Source organism: Nipponia nippon, unplaced genomic scaffold, assembly GCF_047370975.1.
Source record: "Nipponia nippon isolate SJK-2023a ecotype South Korea unplaced genomic scaffold, ASM4737097v1 scaffold_3, whole genome shotgun sequence".
Lineage (NCBI taxonomy): Eukaryota > Metazoa > Chordata > Aves > Pelecaniformes > Threskiornithidae > Nipponia > Nipponia nippon.
The window spans coordinates 118,772,694-118,793,701 of NW_028262347.1; the positions used below are offsets into that span (position 1 = coordinate 118,772,694).

The window sequence follows — 21,008 nt, forward strand, 5'->3', positions numbered from 1 at the left end:
AGACTCACATGGAAAGACTGCGGACCTGGACTGGAATTTGGCTTCCTTCATACAGCCACGCTGTGGGCTGTGGGAATTGCTGGCTAGTTTACACCTGCAGCTAGAAACTCAAAATGAAGCCTGTTCAAAAAGCAATGCTCGGGTAAGACTTGGAGACATAAAATGGTCCTTCGCATTTACTGACTCATTTTACCCTCTCCATCTTAATAAATAAGATAAATAGATTTTTATAGAAAGAATCTTCCTCATTGTTGATAACAAAAAAGGAAAAACAACAACAAATAAATTCCAAAGTAAGGGTTAAACTAATCATGGTTGCTCATTATTTTAAAAGCACACCTCATGACTGGGATTATGGCCGCTTTACATCCTTTACTATTAAAAGATATAAAAAGACTATCAATCAAGCACAGGTCCGAGCCAGACTCTCCTGCCATCATACCGCTTGCATGCAAGCATGTTGGCAGGCACAGGCTTAGATAAAGCTCTGGAGCTGTACTGGGGATGAAGTTCTCACGTTGTGCCTTAGTACAAACCCAAGCTTTCCTCCAACCGGTCTGGATGTACTAGGCACAAGCAGGGCTGGTTTCATGTCAGCTCACTTCAACATCACGTATCTCCAGCTGAGCTCTTCTACACACGAAGCTTTAATTTGTTGCATTAGAAAGGGCAACATTCAAGATATGAATCAATACTTGGTCCCTGACAGATACTTATCTAATCTGCTAAAGAATTCAAAAAACGTATGGCCTCTGCACACAAACTATCTCAGCCCTTTACTGTCTTTGCCTTTGGAAAGTTTTGCTAAAAGCCTCACCTGAATCTTTCTTGCTGCAATTTTAAGACCAGCACTTCTTGCTCTATCTAATAAGGGCACGGAGAACAAATAGCTCCCTACTACCCTGCTGCAGTTTTCACATACCTTAAAACCATTATCATGTCCTGTGAGAGCTCTGGATCTGAGCAGCAAGTCTTTTCTTTTAATATCCAGCAATGTGGATGAACTTACGAGTACTCAGTCTGCTCCATGGACTGGGCATATGTTAGTAGCATGGACAAAGCAATTTTTAGTCTCATGTCTAACCTACCCACTAAAGAGAAAATTATATTTTAGGGAAAAAAACAGTTTGTTGCTAAAGGTATTAAAATCGAAAAAAATTGGTATTAAAAAGGTATTAAAATCGAAAAAAATTGTATTAATTGCAAAGTCTAGGGGGGATTTTGGTACAAATTTCCAAGGCTGGTTCTGCAAAAAGAAAACAGTAAACCAATAACAATAACACTTGCTTCCTCCCCTCCTCCAGCAGTGGTCTGTACCATGAACTTTTCACATTGCAGCCTGCACATCAGGAGAGGAAGGCAGTGACCTGCAGCGGATGGACTCAGACCCATGTCCTCAGACCCTCCAAGTACAGTGGGTGCTATTCTTGCTATTTTTTCTCTCTAGATATTATTTTAATACACTCAAAATATGTCCTGAGGGAACCATTCAACAGAAATGACAGTTTGTAACAGTTCAAAGCACAGCTGATCCTAACAGAATTTCATGAAGAAAATGTTGGGGTTTTCTGTTAAAAAGCTTTCCTTACAGAGGTTGAAGGGCCAGTTACAACAAAGAATGTGTTATTTCACATCATAAAAAGACCATACAAGAACCTTGTACAGTGAAAGGTACTAGGCATCCAACATATATATATTTTTATATGCACATATACATATATATGTACACATATATGTATGGATCAATACTGACTTTATTTCATACCTTGTGTATGCAGTATTTCTACTTAGATCACCAGAGATAATACTGTACATATACATATCTACACACAGCACAGAGAGAATGGGGGAAGGGGAGATGAGAAAGAAACATGAACACATACATACTGCTGGGGAGGAATGGAGTAATGAGGTTGCTTTAATACAAGTTCTGAGAAGATGAAGACTTAGGAGGCAGTACCTCTGTCTCAGCATTACAGCTGAGGAGAAAGGGACAGATGGGGAGAACAATATCGAGCATGCAGAGAAAGAGGAGTGAAAACAGCAGGCGGTTAACATAAAGAAACAGTGACGCATACACTAACAATATTAACTGTAGAAATGTGGGAATTTGCTATATTTTACATGTTTTCCTTTCTATCTGCCTCACTCCATGCCCTCGCCCACTGCTGCCCAAGTACTACTGTAACTAAGAACAGAGATTCAGAAGTTAATGGGCTTGAACGGGACAGATCTAAACAATGTCTCTGCATTCAACATTATATAGATCATTCTGGCAGTGGGACAGATGCATCACGTTGCTTTTGCCTAGGGCAGCTTATAGCAGACTTTATAACAGAGCCGTTATCTTGCCTCTGGTCTGGTAAGGAGATTTTCTTTCTCGCATTATACTCGCTAACAGTATAAACCCAGTCATCACTTAGGAACCATGAAGGAAGCAGACAGAGGTTTTCCCAAAAATGCAAAATGTGGAAAACCCATCAGGGAATTACAAAAGTCCTTTGAGCATCAGAAAGTTCTTAAAAATGAATTTCTTTGCAGGACATTGCTGCATTTATATACCTGGAAGAAGCACAGAACACAATGAAGAGAACTGCTTTAGAAAACTGCCCAAGCTCACTTTGCTCATCTGCCTGAGCACCAGAATTTCATGCTTTGACAAGGGAACTGCCAGATTTTCTCTCACTCTGGTAAAACAGGTCTGTGAGCTGGTACCAGTGCGTTGCTGTTCATGAGCCAAGATGCATCATCGACAGCAAACCTCAGAGTGCTTCAAAGCCTCAAGTACTGGGGCACAAATAACTTTACCATCCAGTTGCAGGTGAATTCTCAACCTGGCGCACTAGCTCTGCTTTTACAGCCAGCGACGTGTCACCAGATGAGAGCCACAGCTGACCACAAATACATTCTTGATTCCCTGAACCACATCAGCTGCCAAGTGTTAGACTAATTCAACATTAGCAAATATTGAGGCCTGGACTGTAGCTCAGTACAGCAGTCTAAGTATTTCCAGAGAACCAAATGATACTCACTCATTCCATGCGCAGAATCATCACTACTACAGATTAAAAGATAATATGTTTAAAACCCAGCCTCACGTGCCATGATGCACAATGAAAAAAGCAATGCACTTTTATTTTTTTAAAATATTGTAACGTATATGGCCTTAAAGACAGCACTATAGTAGAATATTCCATGTAGTTTGAGCCCTTTTAAAAGGCAATGAAAGCCACGAGGTAGGCCTAGAAGAAAAGCTCCCATCTCTGAAAGCCACCATAATTAGAAGCATCAGCACTTAGCTGGAGCACTCCTGTATTTCATAACACAGCCAGACAGAACGCTGTTGCTCTATCAGGCTTTATTCACTACACCACGGTGAGCTCAAAAGGAATAGCTTATTAGGAAATACGCCATCATTGACAAGGTACACGTTTCCTATTACTATCCCTTCAAACTACTGAAAGCAGAAGTTAGATCTCCTTTTTTGCTTTTTCAGAGAGATACATCAGGCATCTTTTTACAGGCAAACAAACAAAAAAAAAAAGCCTGACCACTGACTCGTAACACAAGGAAAATGCCTTACATGGAATGCACCCATTTTGAGCTACTGATTAAAAGAACTGATACTAAGGTCTTAAGTAGTGAAAAAAAAACCAAACCAACCACGTACAGAAATTAGTTCTCCATACGTTGAATTTCAGACACTGATTTATTATTAGAATTCTGTGTTAACTGGAGTCAGCCGTGTACATTTTGTATTCGTCTTTATTTCCTTGAGCTTCACCTGCCTGGAAAAACTCTCTTTCATCTACACACATTTCCTCTTCACTCAAAAAACTTTCAAGTCAAACTTGTGTTCTGAATACTAGAACTTCTGAAATCTCACAGCTGACTGCTGTGAGGGCTGGGAAGCTCTCAGCTCACACTGCAGCTTTTCCCGTTGTCAGGGAACACGTAACCATGCTTTCCTGCACACAGCAACCTACTTTCAATCATTTCTGAAGCTTCTGCCCTTCCATCAACACCGGGTCATAACACAGGCAGACACACACACTTTCACAAGATTATTGCATAGGTCTAGCTTACTTCTGGAGCCAAATCATTAAAAAGGGCCAAACCTGCAGAATGACACTACACTAGGGGCACAACAGCCCTGTCTTGTGCAGACTTTCCAAGAACTTTTCTCTGTCCAAAAGGAAAGTATTTGTGTTAAGTTTGTACGCACAATAATTAGACTTTTATGTCCTTGAGGTTGTGTGGAGGAAGAATAGTCTATAGCACGGCTGTGAAACCCGACTGAAGGTGTGGACCAGCCCCACGGGCTAGCGGAGCTACCCTGCCAAGCTAGGAGGGACAGCAGCAGCTCACGGGACCAAACCAGCCCCACGCAGGCAGACTCTGAGAAGACCGATAGCAGAGGGATCTGCCTTAATGATGTTCTGCAGCATGGGGGGGGTGAGGAGATGAAAACAATAAATAAATAAAATAAAGGATGAGGTGCATTTTATCCCACACTTAGAGAAGATTATATTCAGATGGTTCTTGCACCCCAGTGTTATGTTAGGCAGAAAAGCCTCAACCTGTTAAGATGCAACTGTACTTAATATTATAAAATCAGCATCTTCCTTACGGTAAAAATACGGTGAAAATATATATTAATCTTAACACAGCCTCTGAAAAACATCCAAAAAGTAAAAAAAGAAATGGTTAAGAGTCAGTACACACTGCAAATAATGGAGGTACAAAGGAGCACTACACAGACTTAGGATTAATCAGATCTGTGCAGGCAGTCCGGTCCTGACCCCTATTTCACTAGAATCTAGAGTCAGGGCCAGAGCAAACTGCAGCTGGGTCTACTTCAGTGCTAATGCTCACATTAACTTGCAGAGTGGTGGTCCTCACCACTGCAAGAAGAGCACAGAGGCCACTCTGACCCCTTGACTCTCCTTTGGTCCAGGGAGTAGTTCAGGCCAGTTCTCTGAACTAGAGAAAAAAATCTGACTGAGACCTGTTTTTTACCCATTTAGTAACATTTGCTATATCACTCTCAGGGTCAAATGGAATAAGTGACTTACTCCAGCATATACTCACAAATATTAAAAAGTGCATTTTCTCTGGATAAGAACTGTGCTTATACTCAGAAGTGAATTTTACTTTCTGTTGTAGTACTAACCCGTGAGATGATCCTGGCGGACTCTGTACTCCTTACTAGCTCAGATTACCTACCTGTAAAATATGTATACTAGTGTCTTTGTCCTTTATGCATTGAAAGCCACTAAAGGAAAAACTTTTGTAAACTAAGTATAGCATAATATACTATATTACTTTCACGGCAGTTAAATTCAATCCTTCAGAAAGAGAAACAAACTAAAAGTGAGGTCTGACTGAATAAATTCTAATTTACTGCTTTGATAAATTTTGTAGTCATCTAAGACCTGATTCACTACTGTGTCAGTGCCATAGGCACTGCATTCACAATTAATAAGACATTTCCAGATACAAAAATGTAGCATAAATAGACTAAACAGATAAACATGTGCAAGAGAAGAACCACCCTCATTAGACAGTTGGAAAAACAAGCCACAGAGACTAAAAGCCTTGGCTAATGTTGTGCAGGAACCCACGATAAGGTGGGAATTCACTCCACAACCCCAGAACTCCAGTTCAGTGTCCCAGCCAAATGCCACCCTTTGCCAAACAGCAATTTCTGCATGTGGCACGTAGCAGAAGCTGCAGGGACGGCTACATCACAGCTCCATCACAGCCTTGGGTCCCCGTTCTGCTTTCACAGTTTGCCACCTCCACCAACTGCTTTAATCTCTTCTGAAGCAACGCTGCAGACCAGATAACTGTAATGATTCATTCTTCTGAGTGGTAGGAAGAAACTTTTAAACCTGTTTTAGTACTAACGCTGCATTTGCAGGCATCAGAGATAAATTTTAAAAGCTGGATTCCATGGAATAGCTCCGTAAAGATAATGTCGTTTATTAGGAAATGAAGCTCTGCAAAACAACATCAGTCAGCCAAAAAAACAGAAGCTGTGAATTAACATCAACAGTTTTCTATTTTCCAAGATATTTATTATAATTAGTAACAATAGGAAAGCCATGATTGCAAGTTAAGCACCACACAGCCTGCATGAAGAAAGTATTGTGTGACTGAATCAAGGCAACACAAAACAGCAGTTGGAAATTAAGTGCCTTGTGAAATTTACACTGTTTAAACTAATCAGTTCATTGTGTTAACAGATTCATGATAACACCATCCACTTAGTGCCTTGGTAAGTGAGCTCTTCTCTAATCCTCCTCCTTTTGCACTAGCTAGCACTTTCTCCAGTTCTATGGCATCAAACTGGGATGTCACAAATAAACGACCGAGATCTAATTACAGAGGCAGAGCATGCCAGGAACGAAGATGAGCAACATGGGAAAAGACTCTTAGCATTATCACAAAGAGGCGCGTAAGGGGGAGCTGGGCTGGCAGGGACTGGGGCTAGTGGATATCACAAAGCTGCATAAAAAGCACAGCGCATGCAGTTTTGCTAGATCTTCAGCCTTGAGACTTAAGAAGCTTTCACAAAAAATGTTTGAAAATCACTGCGCTATCATATACACTTTGCCATTAGTCTTCAGAGTGATGAAGACAGAGTGATGAAGAGTACCACAGTACAATAAATATCATGAATAAATACAACAGAGCGAGGTCAGACAGCCCATTTAGCTCAGTCCACTTACCTGTTCAAAGACAGATTCTTAAAATTGCTCAACAGCCACAAAACAAACAGGATTTTCAAAGGCACTCAGATTCCTCCTAGTGACCACAGCAAAGAGGCTGGGTTTGCCAAAGGCGGGAGGAAGAGCTGCTGGGTGCTCCCCTCCTTTCAAAAACTCATCCTCAGGATTTAAGAGCACAGATGAAAACTGAGAATTAACATCTTTCTTTTCCTTCGTTTTTTTTTTAAAGTCAACACAATGTTTGGGTGGTGGTTGATCCTGCAAAGATCTGACATCTACAATGTCACAGAGGCACTTTTTACTTTACAGATCCAAGAGCTTTTTGCTTTCTCTTAAACAACATTTGCTACACATACATGCATATACATAATAGATATACATAAACACATACATTTTCACACTATTGTTGCCTGTTAAGCTAATATTAGGTTTGTTGCACAGGCTGTCCTTCATACTATTGTGATCAGGTGCCACTGATACTTTGCGTTTCACAAGTGAGAACACAGTGGATAATTATCACAGCTGCAGAATTCCTTCAGTGTCAGCTTCCCCATCTGTACAGTTAAGTGACAGGACAAAGATACTCATCTCTCTGTGAGAAAACCGCTTGAGAGCGCATAAATGAAATCTCAGGCTATGGTAAAATAGTAGTAACTTCATTTTGCAGACAAGGGAAATAGAAATTATGAAAGATGAAAAGTGGAAAAGCCACCGGTTTAATGGAGGGGGCACAAAACTGGAAGTTAAGAGACCCCTGTAACAGTTTTCATTTATTCACTTTGCACTGGCACAAGTGATTAAGTAACATGAAAGACATAGAAGGATGAACCCCAATGTAAAAATCAGCCTTTAAATTGCCCCTAGAACTTTGGGATTATCCTGAGATCTCTCTTTGACACCCTGGATATCTTCCCTTCTGCCACGATGAAGTAGATACTGTTACTATATATTTATAAAATTTTTCCTTGCTTTTAAAAATACCAGAGCGTAGGCTTTGCAGTGCTTTTTGAATTCCCAGAAGCTCATACAAAGTAACTAACCCGCAGAAAATCACAGCCTTCCTACAGCCTTCAGGTAGGCTGAACTACTGCTGCTCACACTTCAAAGGTAGGACTCAGAAGCTATAAACTCCTGTGAAGGGAGTTTTTAGGTGAAATCTTCTAACCTGCAGGAAATCAGGATAGATGAGAATAAGGTACCTCACAGTTGCACCCATATAGCTGGTTTGGTGAACTTCACCAGACAAGATATAAATTAATTCTGGTTAATAGCAACACTACTCCCCATTTAAGAGTTTATGCATGAACGTATATGTTGAAGGGGCAAGAGGTTAGATTAGCATTTTATTTATAACTAGACTTAGTTTTATGGTGGAAGAAACTCTTGGATACCAACTTCAAAAAGCTGGGATGAAAATATGTAATAATTGTGCAAACTATTATTATTATTATAAATTCCAAAGAAACCACTGGAATCACTTACAGCCCTCTACTACAGCACTTACTTCCTTGTTATTGCTCAGTGTTAGTATTCACGACTGCTAGTTTCCATGAGTAATGGCTACAGAACGAGCTCTGTACAGGTCACCAACCGAACACTTTTGCACCCCTCAGTTCAAGACAAGACATGGAGAAAGTAGAGAGGGTTCAAGGAGGGCTGCTAGCGAACACGTTCTGTAAGAGAGACTGAGGGAGCTGGGTTTGTTTAGTCTGGTAAAGAGGCGGCCAAGGAGCAATCTAGTAGCTGCCTGCAGCTATCTGAAGGGTAGTTACAAAGATAGCAGAACACAACTTTTCGCAGTCTTGCCAGGAGGTATAACAAGGGGCAACAGCCACATATTGCAGCTTGTAGAGTTCAAATTGGATATCACAAAAAATGCTTTTTACTAGGAAGGTGATGCAGCACTGGAACAGCTGCCCAGAGAGGCATCTCTGTCCTTGGAGATATTTAAAACTTGCCTAAACAAAGTCATTGCTGAGCTGGTCTTGGCAATAACCCCTGCTTCAAAGGGAAGGTCAGACTAGATGATCTCCAGCAAACGCTTCCAATGAATGCTTCCATGATTCTAAAATGGTGCAGGTGTTATACACTGAGAAAGACCAGAAGTGCTAGTAGGAACCTTTCCTAAACGCCAAAGACCTACACACTCATTCTTTGTCTTTGTGAATGCCACGTCAAATCCTTGCCTGTATCAGCGAGAGGGAGCCCATCGTGTAGGACAGCAGTACCAGACTCACTGTAACAAGCCTGCAGTCATCCAGGGCCTCACAGGTTTCTGTATGGAGTTCAGTCATCTTTGCAATCAGAACTTTTATTTAAGTGTCTTGGGATCAAAAGGCAACATTTGTCACAGTACGCTTTTTTTTTTTTTTAATCTCAAAGGTACACTTTTAAAATCTGAAAATATAAAGAGTACAACAGTCCTAAGCAGTCCTTTAGTCTTAAACATCAGCCATCAATCACTTTTAAAAGTAATTCAGTATAGGGAAAGCAATGTTTAATGCATCAAGGATGCACAAGTTGAGTTTACAACACTAATACAATCTGCACCAAAAAAAAAAAAAATCTGCCTCAGTCCAGTGTCTTGTCAGAGAGGGAAATTCAATTCCTAATTAATTCCTTTTCCTGTATTTGGCTGTAGAGAAAAAAATGGTCTTGTGCTTAAAAGCATGAGAATACAAATAGCAGACCTGGACTTGAAGCTAAATTCTTTTGCGTTCAGCTCTGCTACAACCTTCCCATATAACATTTTGCAAGTCACTTAGACCAAACTTTGTGAAACAATCCACTAAAGCAAACACATCAATTTCTGAGTATCCAACTCAATACCAAGGTTTACAATGGAGTTATTGCTGGAGTTTGTTGGAACGGGAGGTGCTTGGACTCCGAATAATCAAGCTGGCTATCTGTCGTACACATACCTGGTCATGCTACTTAGCAAGCTGTTTTGGACCAAAGCAGAATCCATTTGATACTTCATTTCTGTTTACCAACCTACCCATAAAGTTACTCCTATGATAAGAAATAACGTACAGCCTGTAACATTGCTCCCTCCTAATGGCTGTTTAGAAACTATGGCATCATCCCATTCTGAAAAGCAAGAAGATAAATGTGGCACCTGGAACTGTAACGAAGCATGACTTTTCCTTTCAGCACAGTCTGAATAATGAATTTTGTGGAGTTGCATTGGCTACAGCCAGAATTGCTGCATTTGTGTGGTCACTGATTAGATGAACCAATTTGTTATAGATGGCTAGGCTGTCTTATTGAGATAAATGCCTTTGCTAAGCACGGTCAGACTGCCTCAATTTATTTTCCTGGGGTTGCTGTTATCCAGCTAAGCGTACAAATTGCTCTACCTGTGCATTTCTACACTTTATATTTTATACATTATTTTTACAATCTAGTCTTTGTATTTTCAACCTGAACTTGGAATTCTTTGGGACTGTAAGCACTGTTTGATTCTATTATTAAAACACATACTCATCAGGTCTTCTGGATTTTGTATTATAATTTCCTTTCCTTTTTAATTTATAAAACAACAAAATTTACTAAACATAGGATATAATACAAACCTTTGAAACTCCTAAAATGCATAATGGAATCCAGAGAAGGAAGAGAAGCAGATAATCTCAAGGGCTCCTGAACGCTATGAAGTATTACTCAGGGAAACATGAAGCTCTCCTGGGCAGCAGGAGCAATGACAGGACAGAGAACAGAAAATATTGTCGAATCCCTATATGTGACACCAACAGAATTGGAGAATATTGAAAGAATACAGTACTTACTGTATAAATGTTACAAGAATTAAGATTATACCTTTGGTCCAAATGCTAAGGTAAATACGGCTTCTTGCAGAAAACAACAATGCTGACAAAAAGGGTTCTTCTCTGTGAAGCCTTCCAGAATGTCGCCCTCCTCTCGCAGTCAGAGGAAGTCCTTTAACTGGTTTATCTTAGTTCAAAAACCTGAGGAAATTTATAATTTAAAACTGTACTGTGACAGCTCTGACAGGGGAACGTCACCCTAACCCCTAGCAGACATGTTCTACGACTCAAAGAAAAAGGCCTTGGGACAATCTTGAACTATTTTACAACTGTCAGACTGCCCATGCAGAAGATGGGCAAATCACCCAGAAATGTGCACAAGCTGTTTATGCTAAAGTTATGCTTTCATTGAAAAAATACATCTTTAATTTTTGAAGAACCGTTGGTCGTTTGTTTACTTCTCAAAGGAAAATACTATTCATGCTGAATCATAGACCATAGAATGGTTTGGGTTGGAAGGGACCTTAAAGATCATCTGGTTCCAACCCCCCAACCATGGGCAGAGACACGTTGCACGAGACCAGGTTGCTCAAAGCCCCACCCAGCCTGGCCTTGAACTTTCCCATGGAGGTGATTTCAGGGTTTTACAGGGCCCTGTGGACCTGAGGGCTAACATGGAAGGAAAAAAATATCAGTGTTCTGTCTTGGCAAAGGTAAGAGATGGAAATCAAAGAGATAAAAGTGTAGGAAAGAGTGTGTATTGCACCCATGGGAGGGTCTGGGAAGAGGGTCAGGAGGAACTGCCACATACCACTGCCTGTTTTACCCCCTCAGTCTTTGAATCCCCTCTTCATGCACATACTTCAGCAAGCTTATGAGCTTGGGCTCAGATCTGCACCAGCCACAGCCACAGGAACGGTGTTGGCTCACTGAGAGTTCACAGCTGTTTTCAACAGCCTGCACAGAGATGGGCAAGGGCTGCCACACCTCCCAGCAGCACAAAACAGCACCCAAAACTTCACACATGCTGCTCTCTGAATGCTTTCTGATGCAGTCACAGAGCCTATATCCCTGTCATAAGCCTCCTGCCTTCTCTCCTCTCCCCTGTACTGGAGCCTGCATCATCAGGAGGTGCATCCATATAACGCTTTCAGTGGAAACAAAAAGTATTTCAGCTGCCTTTTGCCAACTACTGGGAGGAGTGGTGTGAAAATTCAGTTGCCATTTTGCACTCTATGGCAGTCTGCCCTGAATCTCTCCCAATGGAAAAGATTCCGCTGTCCTTAAGACAGAAAATGAGGGCTCACGTACCCTCAGTAGGGGTGTCGGTTCTCCACTGCCTTTAGAAGATGTCCACTGGAACTGAATTTCTAGAAGTCACTGCTTTTCAGACAGAAACAGAGATATAGAAGTACTACTTTCTCCTTGGGGCATGATGAGAGGATTATTCCTGTTGCTATGTTACATCCAAAAACGTCCTCTTCCAATTACACTTCACTTTTCTACAGGAGAGCTCTGTAGTTTGCGGAGAAGCGACACTCACAGGTTGTAACAGTGAGATGGATGAATCCAAGAGCAAATGCCTGAGCAGAGTGGTTTGGAAAAGTGTTGTAGCATGTGCTGATGAGCAGGCCTTGAAGAAGGAATGTGGAACTTAAGGAAGGAAATATCTGAAATATGACCATTGGCTACCAATTACGAAGCAGCATTAAAACCACTTTTGTTTACAATGCATGGAGCAGGTTCTGCAGTCTACCTGTGCCTATTCCTCAAAAAGCTTTTGTGAACCACTGATAAGAAAGAAAGATCATTTCTTGCTACACACAGGCAAGGCACAAGCTTTCTGGGTCATCATGAGAGAAAAAAGGATTTCTTGTATTTGTGAGACAGAATAGACTATCAACAATTGCAGCAGACCTTACTTAGGACATCACATCTAGTCTATCACATTTTGGTCTCGGAAGTAATCCCAGATATGTAGACACAATTTTCTAAGGGGAATAATCTTGGATCCCTTACAAGGTAAGAAACAACCACAAGACTCTGAAATCATGAACTTTTTTCTTTGCACAACAGGCTACACAAGATCTCCAAATTGCTTGTTTTGTTGTGCCCCTGCCCCTTTATTCCTCCAAAATTTTCACAGGTATTGGGATCACAAATAAATCCAAATTAGCATTATTAAATCTGACTCACATATTGCTGAACAATAACATGATAAGGGAGAGATTATGTTTGTTGACAGGTTGATGGTAAGTGGGACCACAGTGGCATTGAGTCCATATTTCCACTAGGGTGATGTTGCTGCAGCTCACTCCCAAGTGATGTTTGCCACAGATCACATTTGTGCAGTAAATGAAAGCTTAGCTCCAAGTGGCATTACCAAGAACTTTTTGCTGCATTACATTATATCCCCCAAGGTGCAGGAGGGCATTAGTTGCAAGTTTTATGACTAGCATGCATTAGAGAAATTAAGCCATTAAATTCTCATAAGCTTCTCAATTTTTTATGCTGTATTATTCTAGAAATGCTTTTTGTACCATAGGCATGCACCAGTTACCACAACAGCAAAGCCTGACTCTCCTCCTATTTAAGTATCCTCCTAGTGTCTCAGGCTCTCCCCTTCCCTTTGTTTCAAAATATCCTCATTGTAGGCCCTTATGGCTCAGGCTGATTTTATTAAAGAGACACAAGTGGCCCTGACTGAGATCAGTTTCACCAAGAAAACTATATGCTTGCTACTTTCTGTTAGTTGCATTTTATGTTGTACCTTGGACTTTCTGATTTTGCCTTAATATTTTTCACTATACTTCCACTTTCAGCTTGTATTTCTTTTCTCTGTCTTTCTAATTGAATACTGGCATCTAAGATGCCTTTTAGACCGATGCATTATCCTCCTCCGTTGTCCTTTCTATGAACTTATTACAAACTATCCTACCCACTATTTTTTTTAGAACTTGTCCACGCTGATTTATATTTGTTTGTGGACTTGTATCACTCCCCCCACTCCTCCTGATTGTGGTTTAAAGCCTTTCAGACTGTCATTTTCTTCTTTTGGCTGGAAAATCTCATCTAGCATAGTCTTTCCTCCAGGCAGAGGGAAGATTCTGATTTTTGGCTATTTCTGTTGGTTCCAGTGCCCTTTCAGGCAATTTCTAAGCTTGCGAGAAACACGTTCCACAGCTTTATAAGACAGGCACACATCCATCTACCTACTCTTCCCTACAATGGTATGAAAACCTCCTGTTTTACTTGCTTAGCAAAATAAAAAGAAAACCTCCATGTAGTCCAACTAGTGCCACAGAAGTGGACAAACAGGAATGTACAGAACTGGATTAGCAGATGGCTTTGTCAACTGCCTCTGCTTTCATGTGAACCTGGCCGGGTAATTAAATCGTGTAAACTGAGATCAATTAGTACACATTTCCCACTGTGCTGAGTTCCCACTCTGTAATCTTCACTCCTCAATTAGTTATCCTTTCCTAATTAAACATAGCTACAAGACGCAGAATCCTCCCTAACATATAACTTAATAAACATTTTAATCCTTATGATTAAAAAGATCTTAATATCACAAAAGTGAAAGCATGGACTCAAGAGAACCCCAGAAGCTACAAATAATCAGGATGGTTGACGCGCTAACACATTTCTGCCTTGTCTGCCTCCACCAGCAAGTACCGTTTCAAACAAATCACCAACTTCCCAGTGCTGCTTATGCCTGAACATCATTGCCTTTTTATGTAGTTTATAGCAGGAGTCTGTTACACTGTGCCTAGACAAATAAATTTCAGTTGCATGTGGCTGATGTACCAAAGAAAATACTTACAAAGGATAAGTGTACCTCAGTTTCACAGCTATCAATCTGGTTAAGTCTCTCCAGTCATCTTTTTAAAATCAAACATACATCACATCATGTTTTCATTAGCAAGGGATTTTATGTGCTGTCACATTACTCTTTCGCCAGATTTGTTTACTTTTCTCTGAAGGTTTCTACAGAGCAGGGTAGTACTGATCAATGTAATGTAACGTAACCCTGGAACACAACGTGTTAAGTAATTCTCATCCTGTGCATTCCATGATGAAACTGATGTGCAAATATGAATAAATATTCAGTGTAAGATCCGGTTAAAGAAAGCCTCTGGAATTCCAGGCTTACATGCTTAATCCTATAACCTAGATTGCCTCTCTGTTTATGAGCTTACCATGCAAACAATTTTATTTGCTATTTGTAATTGGAATATAAATCTACTTCAGATCTCTAGAACTCCATCTCAAAATCAACAGTTCATATTAAAAGAAAAGAACCCTCAATATCTCTAAGTAGACCAGCCTACTGATGTTTGTAAGGTTACAGAATACTTCAGGCAAGTTTACAAAAATGCGCTATCCTTCCCTTTCCTTTGCTCTGCCCTGAGTGTATTTGGTATGTCATGTTTTATTTTCTTATTTTATAGCTTCTGCATTCACATACTCCTGTCACACTCCAAACTCTTCCTAAAACCTTATTCTTATTGGCATGTTCAAGGAATTCCAGCCTGCAGATTCTGCTCTGCACTTACTGTGCCCAAAGAATTTGTATTGAAAGATGAGCTGGAAGAATGCCTTTACTAAAAAGAAACACTCAGCCAAGAATATTGGGTCTTGTGTTCCTTTAATAAGCAATCTACAGTGCCTGAATTTCATTTGGATAAGGGATTAAAAGTGCTGCTTATGGTAATATATTAAGACAGCAAAGTGCTGTTAAGGCTGAACCAACTATTCACACCTACCTAGATTCAATGGATTTCTACACAAATAGTCTTGAATACTTTTAGAGTTTCACCTTTCCATTAGTGGACACGCAATTTTTTTTTTTTTTGTCATCAGTAATACAAGACTAACAAAACACTGAATTTTCTTGTGTCAGTACAAACTCAAAAGACACAGAGGTGGGATCCTGGTTTTCTGTCCATGTTCACAAGCCATTCTGATGAGGCTGTAGATGCCAGGCCATGTTCAGGAGCGGGAAGCGGCTTGCCTCCACACCTAAGCCACCTTTTCGTACTGGGGTCTAAAATTCGGGCCCCATGCAGGTAGCTGCATTTGGCTGCTTCTGCAAGGACCAGAATAAGGGCAGGTCCCACCCACGAGTGGGACAGAGTCCTCCCACATGCTGTCCAACCAGACCACGTTGCCAAAGTCTCCAAAATAAGAAAAATATATCAGCAGTTTGAATTTATTACTCACGATGTGAGTTCTTCATGAGAATAGGATTCCTTCTAATACTGGTAAATACAGCACTTCTGACAGAACTACACCAAAGCAAAGAATTTGAAATGGAACAACTAGGACACAGAAACAAAAAAAGTTAATGCTATTTATGATGCCTTATATTTTGCTGGGTGGGACAATAGGAAACCTGAGTGATCCATCCTAAGAGTCATTATTCAGGATGTAACGAACACAGATGCAATGCCCACTAACCCCAGCAGACACGCTTTGGGAAAGGAAACTTAAGCCAAAGTGGGTCCTACAGAGATGACGCTGTGCTCTTGCCACAGAGCTCTCTCCACATGAGACTGGACCTCAACAGGTGTCACACAGCTTTCAAACTATCTCTGGATAGGCAGGAATTAAGCATGAGGGACAGGAAGAAGCATCTCTGGACTGTTATTCAGGAAGAAAGTAATTTTGATTCAGCAAAGCAAGGTTATAAGGACATGCAGCTCTCTACAGCCGACCAGGCTTAGTCCCTCAGGAGGCCCCAGTGAGCAAAACAAATAAGAATAAACAAATACCTGCTTCAAAGAGGTAACAACTCAAATATAAAAAGAGTTAAGAATACAAAAAGTACAATAGATGAATACAGATGGGGCTGGCAGGGTAACAGCAAGAAGCAGTGAAGAGCAGTTTTCACATATCGATAGGTAAGTCATGGCTAAGTTTTTGTAGGCGTGACAAAAACAGCATTTTAGAGAGGGTTTCAGAGGAGGAAAATGAGTTAGCATTACAGATGTTCATGTGCAGGACATGCAGCTTATCTCTGAGATGACACAGATGAAGGAGTCAAATGTAGGTTGACTCCCTGTCAAATGCGAGGCTACGAAACCCTTTAGCGGCAGCATTCTGAAAGGATGCAAAAGAGGCCAGATCACAGTTGCCAAAGCCAAGGAAATGATGCTGTAGTAACTGAGATGCAAAATCAGTGACAGCTTTGATGAAAGCTCAGCAGTACGTACAGACGGGAAAAGCTGTCATGCAGACAGAATTAGCAGGAGCTTGAAAGAGAGAGGAAGAACTGTGAGCTGAAGGGAACACCCAGATTACTCGTTCAAATGAGAAAGCAGCACAGCAGCTGGAAGGGGGCACCGTGGGATCCCTTGGGCAGATTAAGATTTCCAGGTTAGCAATATTTTGTTTAAGGCAAAACAGAGATGAGGGGATGTCAGAGAGGCATTAAGATTGTAGGCCTTACAAAAGCTGATGGATGTTGAGTGCAGATGCAGACCTACAGCACCTACAGCACTTTTTACTTGATTTTAGTAATTCCATGCAATATTTAGCTTTGTCTAGACAACCAATTAACCATTCCAGAAAGGCTGGGCTTTATGTTGTGATCCAATGACTGAAGCGTTAATATTTTTGTTCTCTTAGAGCCACATCACTTGCCACAGATTACTCAAGCAGATTTATACAGTTCATTAACGTTTCCCACTAGCTCATCTTGGACTAGTGGTTGTACCTCAGTGTGTTTCCAGTAACAAAGTTTCTACCACTGCCTTTTCACACTTTTCTCTACTCGATGCCCCGATTACTCTTACGACAACAAGCTCTCATTTTCATGATGCCTGGATGTTCCAATAGCTAGCAACAAGGGCTGCAACTTCTGATCCGTCTGTACATACTGGTTTGAGGAACATGTTGGATCCAGCAATAGGAATCTGAAAGACTGAATGGCAATGCAGAACTCTCAGTTTTCTGCACTTCTTTGTTCATCCCCATTACTTAAAAAAAAAAAAAAAATCAACCATGTGTGTCAAGTAAACATCAATTATTTCCCTAAACTCAATTATTTCCCTAAGCCTTGTCAGTCCTTGCTATTTATCAAGCTTGCCGATAAAAGTACACAATCACAGACAAAACCACAGACACAGACACTAATTAACAACATTCCATTGTGCCACAAATGAGAAACGCCAAGAGATCTACCTTCCCCTGCCCTGCTCCTTACACAGCTCCCGGTTCACGAGCACACATGCACACAGACAGCAGGCAGACAACAATATACAAAGATAATGAATGGGTCTCTAGTGTTTCAGATTTACCTACAACCGTGTCCTTCCATCAGAACTTTAAGAGTGTTTTGCTTCTGGCACTAGTATTAGCAATCCCACAATAAAGACTGTTAAGAAAAATGTTGCTCAACATTAGAGATAGTTAGAAACAGAGTAGAAAAATCTGGGTGCTTCCCAGGAGCACTCTGCAAATTTCTCATGAACTACTAGATATTTTACAAACTGTGCATCGCATAGCTGCTGCCAATGGGTTACGCAAGTCTCTCACCAAAAATAAATAAAACAAAACAAAAAATTAATATCCTGATGAAAAGAAGAATGTGTATATCTCGTGTATCAAAGACGCAAACTGAATTTGAAATAAAGAACATGCATATGGAAAGTGCACATATTTGGGGGGGGTTGGGGGGAAAGGGTTAAAAGCAGATAAACCTCTTACTAGTGAAAATAATGTTTGAATTTAATTTTATATCCAGACTATCTGTTTCACAGTCCTTTCATTCCTACTGTGGGAAAATGGGAACTGGAAAGAAAGTCCCACCAAGGAGGCTTTTTGCTTTTCTTCCTCTTCCCTTTTTCTTTTTTTTTCCCCTACTGTAAAAGTCTGTGATGACCTAAAGAAAATAACAAAACAAAACTGCATCCAGTATTTTAAAATCAGCTTTCCCTTGGGTCTCAAAACTGCATCTGTTCCATGTGCACTGAATTCAGCAAGAATACAGTGTACAAGATGACTAAAACATCAGTCTGCAGTGAAGGACAGCAATATATAAAAGTAAATAGAAAGAAAAAGGCATTTAAGAGCTGAATATGTACGACTTAAAGCTACTGTCCGGTAAAGTTAATTTCTCTTTCAATGTTTCTAGTCTGACTCTTTTCTAGACCATTTTTATACAGTTTATACTAGCGCTAATTGTCCCAAATACAGTTTATCATTTAGGCTGTCAACTAGGGCTTTACAGGGGCATTTCTACCTTCAGCCTGTAATCTTACCTTGTAGGCAGCTTGTCTCATAAACTGCTTTGCAGGCTGCTTCCAAATAGCAGGCACTGTAATGACCCATCTTACTTCAGTGTTTTCAAAGTCCGAGCCTCCTTGGTCACTGAGCTCCTAAATAAAAGGAAAATAGAGGTGAATGCAAAATGATGGGTGTCAACTTTATAAGAAAACATTATTTTCTGCTGGCTCCAGTAACAGTAACTTTCTCTCTTCAATTTTTTTCCTGTTACATCTATGCTACAAATCAGAATTATTGCCAACCTGTCAAGAATGCTCTACTGTGCCAAAAGCTGGGATTAGGGTTTATGCCTTCTAAAGGAAAAGTTTACTGCTTAACATGAAATAGAAAAGTTAGGTTTTCCAAAAGCAGCTCATGCACTGGTGAGTATTACAAAACATTTATGTATGTTCTTAGCCACAGTGCAGGATTTGCTGTTAGTTTGAAGAATTCACACTTGCATCTTGGTTAACACACAGAAAAATATTTGAGGTATCACTGATGAACATTATGTTCTACAATCTGGATTTTTCAATGACTTCTTTATACACCACTTACCTTTAAATCATATTTTTACAACTCAGTTAACAAGCGGAAGTTACAGTTAAACCTTTTAAAAAAAAATGACTGATTGTTCCTTGAAAATTCTGCTTTAAGTAAACATTCAAGACTAGTTTAGTTCTTTTATTGTCTTTTTTTTCCCCCTTAAAAAAAGGAAAGTCTGTATTGCATTTGCAAATTAGGTGATATACTGACATGTTTTGGGAAACGTTCCAAGTAAAATGTCATTACCATATGTCCTATCTAAATCTCCATCCAAACAGGGAAATGTTCAGAAAGGTGAACAACGAGCCTTTAGAATATAAAAAAATGTTTCTGCATGTGCTATGCCGAGGTGTTGTGTTTGTTTAGCTATGCTGCAGCTCAAAAATCCATGCTAGAAAAGTAGTACCTTTATACTGCACAGGGCACTAGGAACGGGCAGATTATAGTGCAAAGTAACAGTTCATTGACACCGCTTGTCTAATTAGTTTCAGCATGCACTCACAAATCACAGGGATTTATTTATTAGCTTCAAGAAAGGATGTAGCTCTGAACAGGCAGCACAGCAAATATATGGGATTGTACCCAACAGCATTCATATTCGTGAAGAACTTCCCCAGACTATGCCCGCGTTCACGTCTGTGACTCCACAATCAACCCCAAAATCTAGTTAAATAAGTCTTTGACAAGATGAGGAATTTGAGTTGCAACAGTAGGATTGTTTCTCTGTAGCCATAAAGAACAGACTGAGATCTCACAGAGAATAAATTAAACCCATTCAAAAAAGTAGGTTAGTTTTTAACAACAAGGCTTTTTTAAACAATGCTTGCTTGGATTAATATTTTGATTTGACCCAGCAACTACTATGCTTACATTGACATTATAGTGGTGCATTTGAAGCCAATGTGTACTTAACTCACATTTGACTGTTTACATAAGATTTTAAATCTCAAAAACTGTTTACCGGGGACACGTATTTCACAGGAGAATACGAAAAACAATCTTGTAACCCAAGAAGAATATTGCAAGAAACGAGTATTGCAACATTTCAAATGGGAAATGGAAAATAAAATGCATTTTCCCTACCAACACCAGCCACAGTAGGAAAAAAAAAAAAGGAAAAAAAAAAAAAAGGCGACATAAATGGAGGCAGTCCATCAGAACACAGTATGAATTTACAAATTAAACCCCTAACAGATGTCTGTCTTACTTTTTGGTTCTCCCTAATGCTTGTTAGATTTTCTGCATAAACGTGCATTCAGGATCAGGGCAACCAAATCTCACAGCATAACAACATTAAATTCACCCCTGCAAAGGGTCAGCACAGGGCCAAAATACCATAGACTAATTGCGGCTCTTCGGCACACACGCTACAGTTTAACTGTGTAAAACAGAACAAAGGAGTGTTGTGCAAAGGTACCTGAGTTGGTTTGGGTAATGGAGGCTATATATCTGTGCTGGTGCAGAATTCCACGTAGGGTAATACGCTGAACCTCTCAGTGCAATCAAGTGGCCTTTACAGACCATTGCACTGGCATAATTAAACTATTTCCACCAGGTTAGCCAGCTTGTACACCTCAGCAGGTCATCTTTGTACAGACTAACAGTGAGATTCAAGTCACCAAATTATAAATGAGCTTTTAATAATCTTTCTATTACAAAATAAATCCAGTTCATCCGACTTCCCTTTGCT

The 21,008-nt window shown here is 40.2% G+C and overlaps 1 protein-coding gene across 2 annotated transcripts in view; it reads right to left on the reverse strand.

Moving 5' to 3' along the window:
• HSPA12A (heat shock protein family A (Hsp70) member 12A) overlaps positions 1-21,008 on the reverse strand; it is a 61,365-nt gene that overhangs the window by 14,440 nt on the left and 25,917 nt on the right. For both annotated transcript variants that reach the window (XM_087766691.1, XM_087766692.1), the window contains exon 6: positions 18,769-18,885. In XM_087766691.1, coding sequence (XP_087622817.1) covers positions 18,769-18,885 — 117 coding nt within the window. The remainder of the gene's footprint in view (positions 1-18,768; positions 18,886-21,008) is intronic.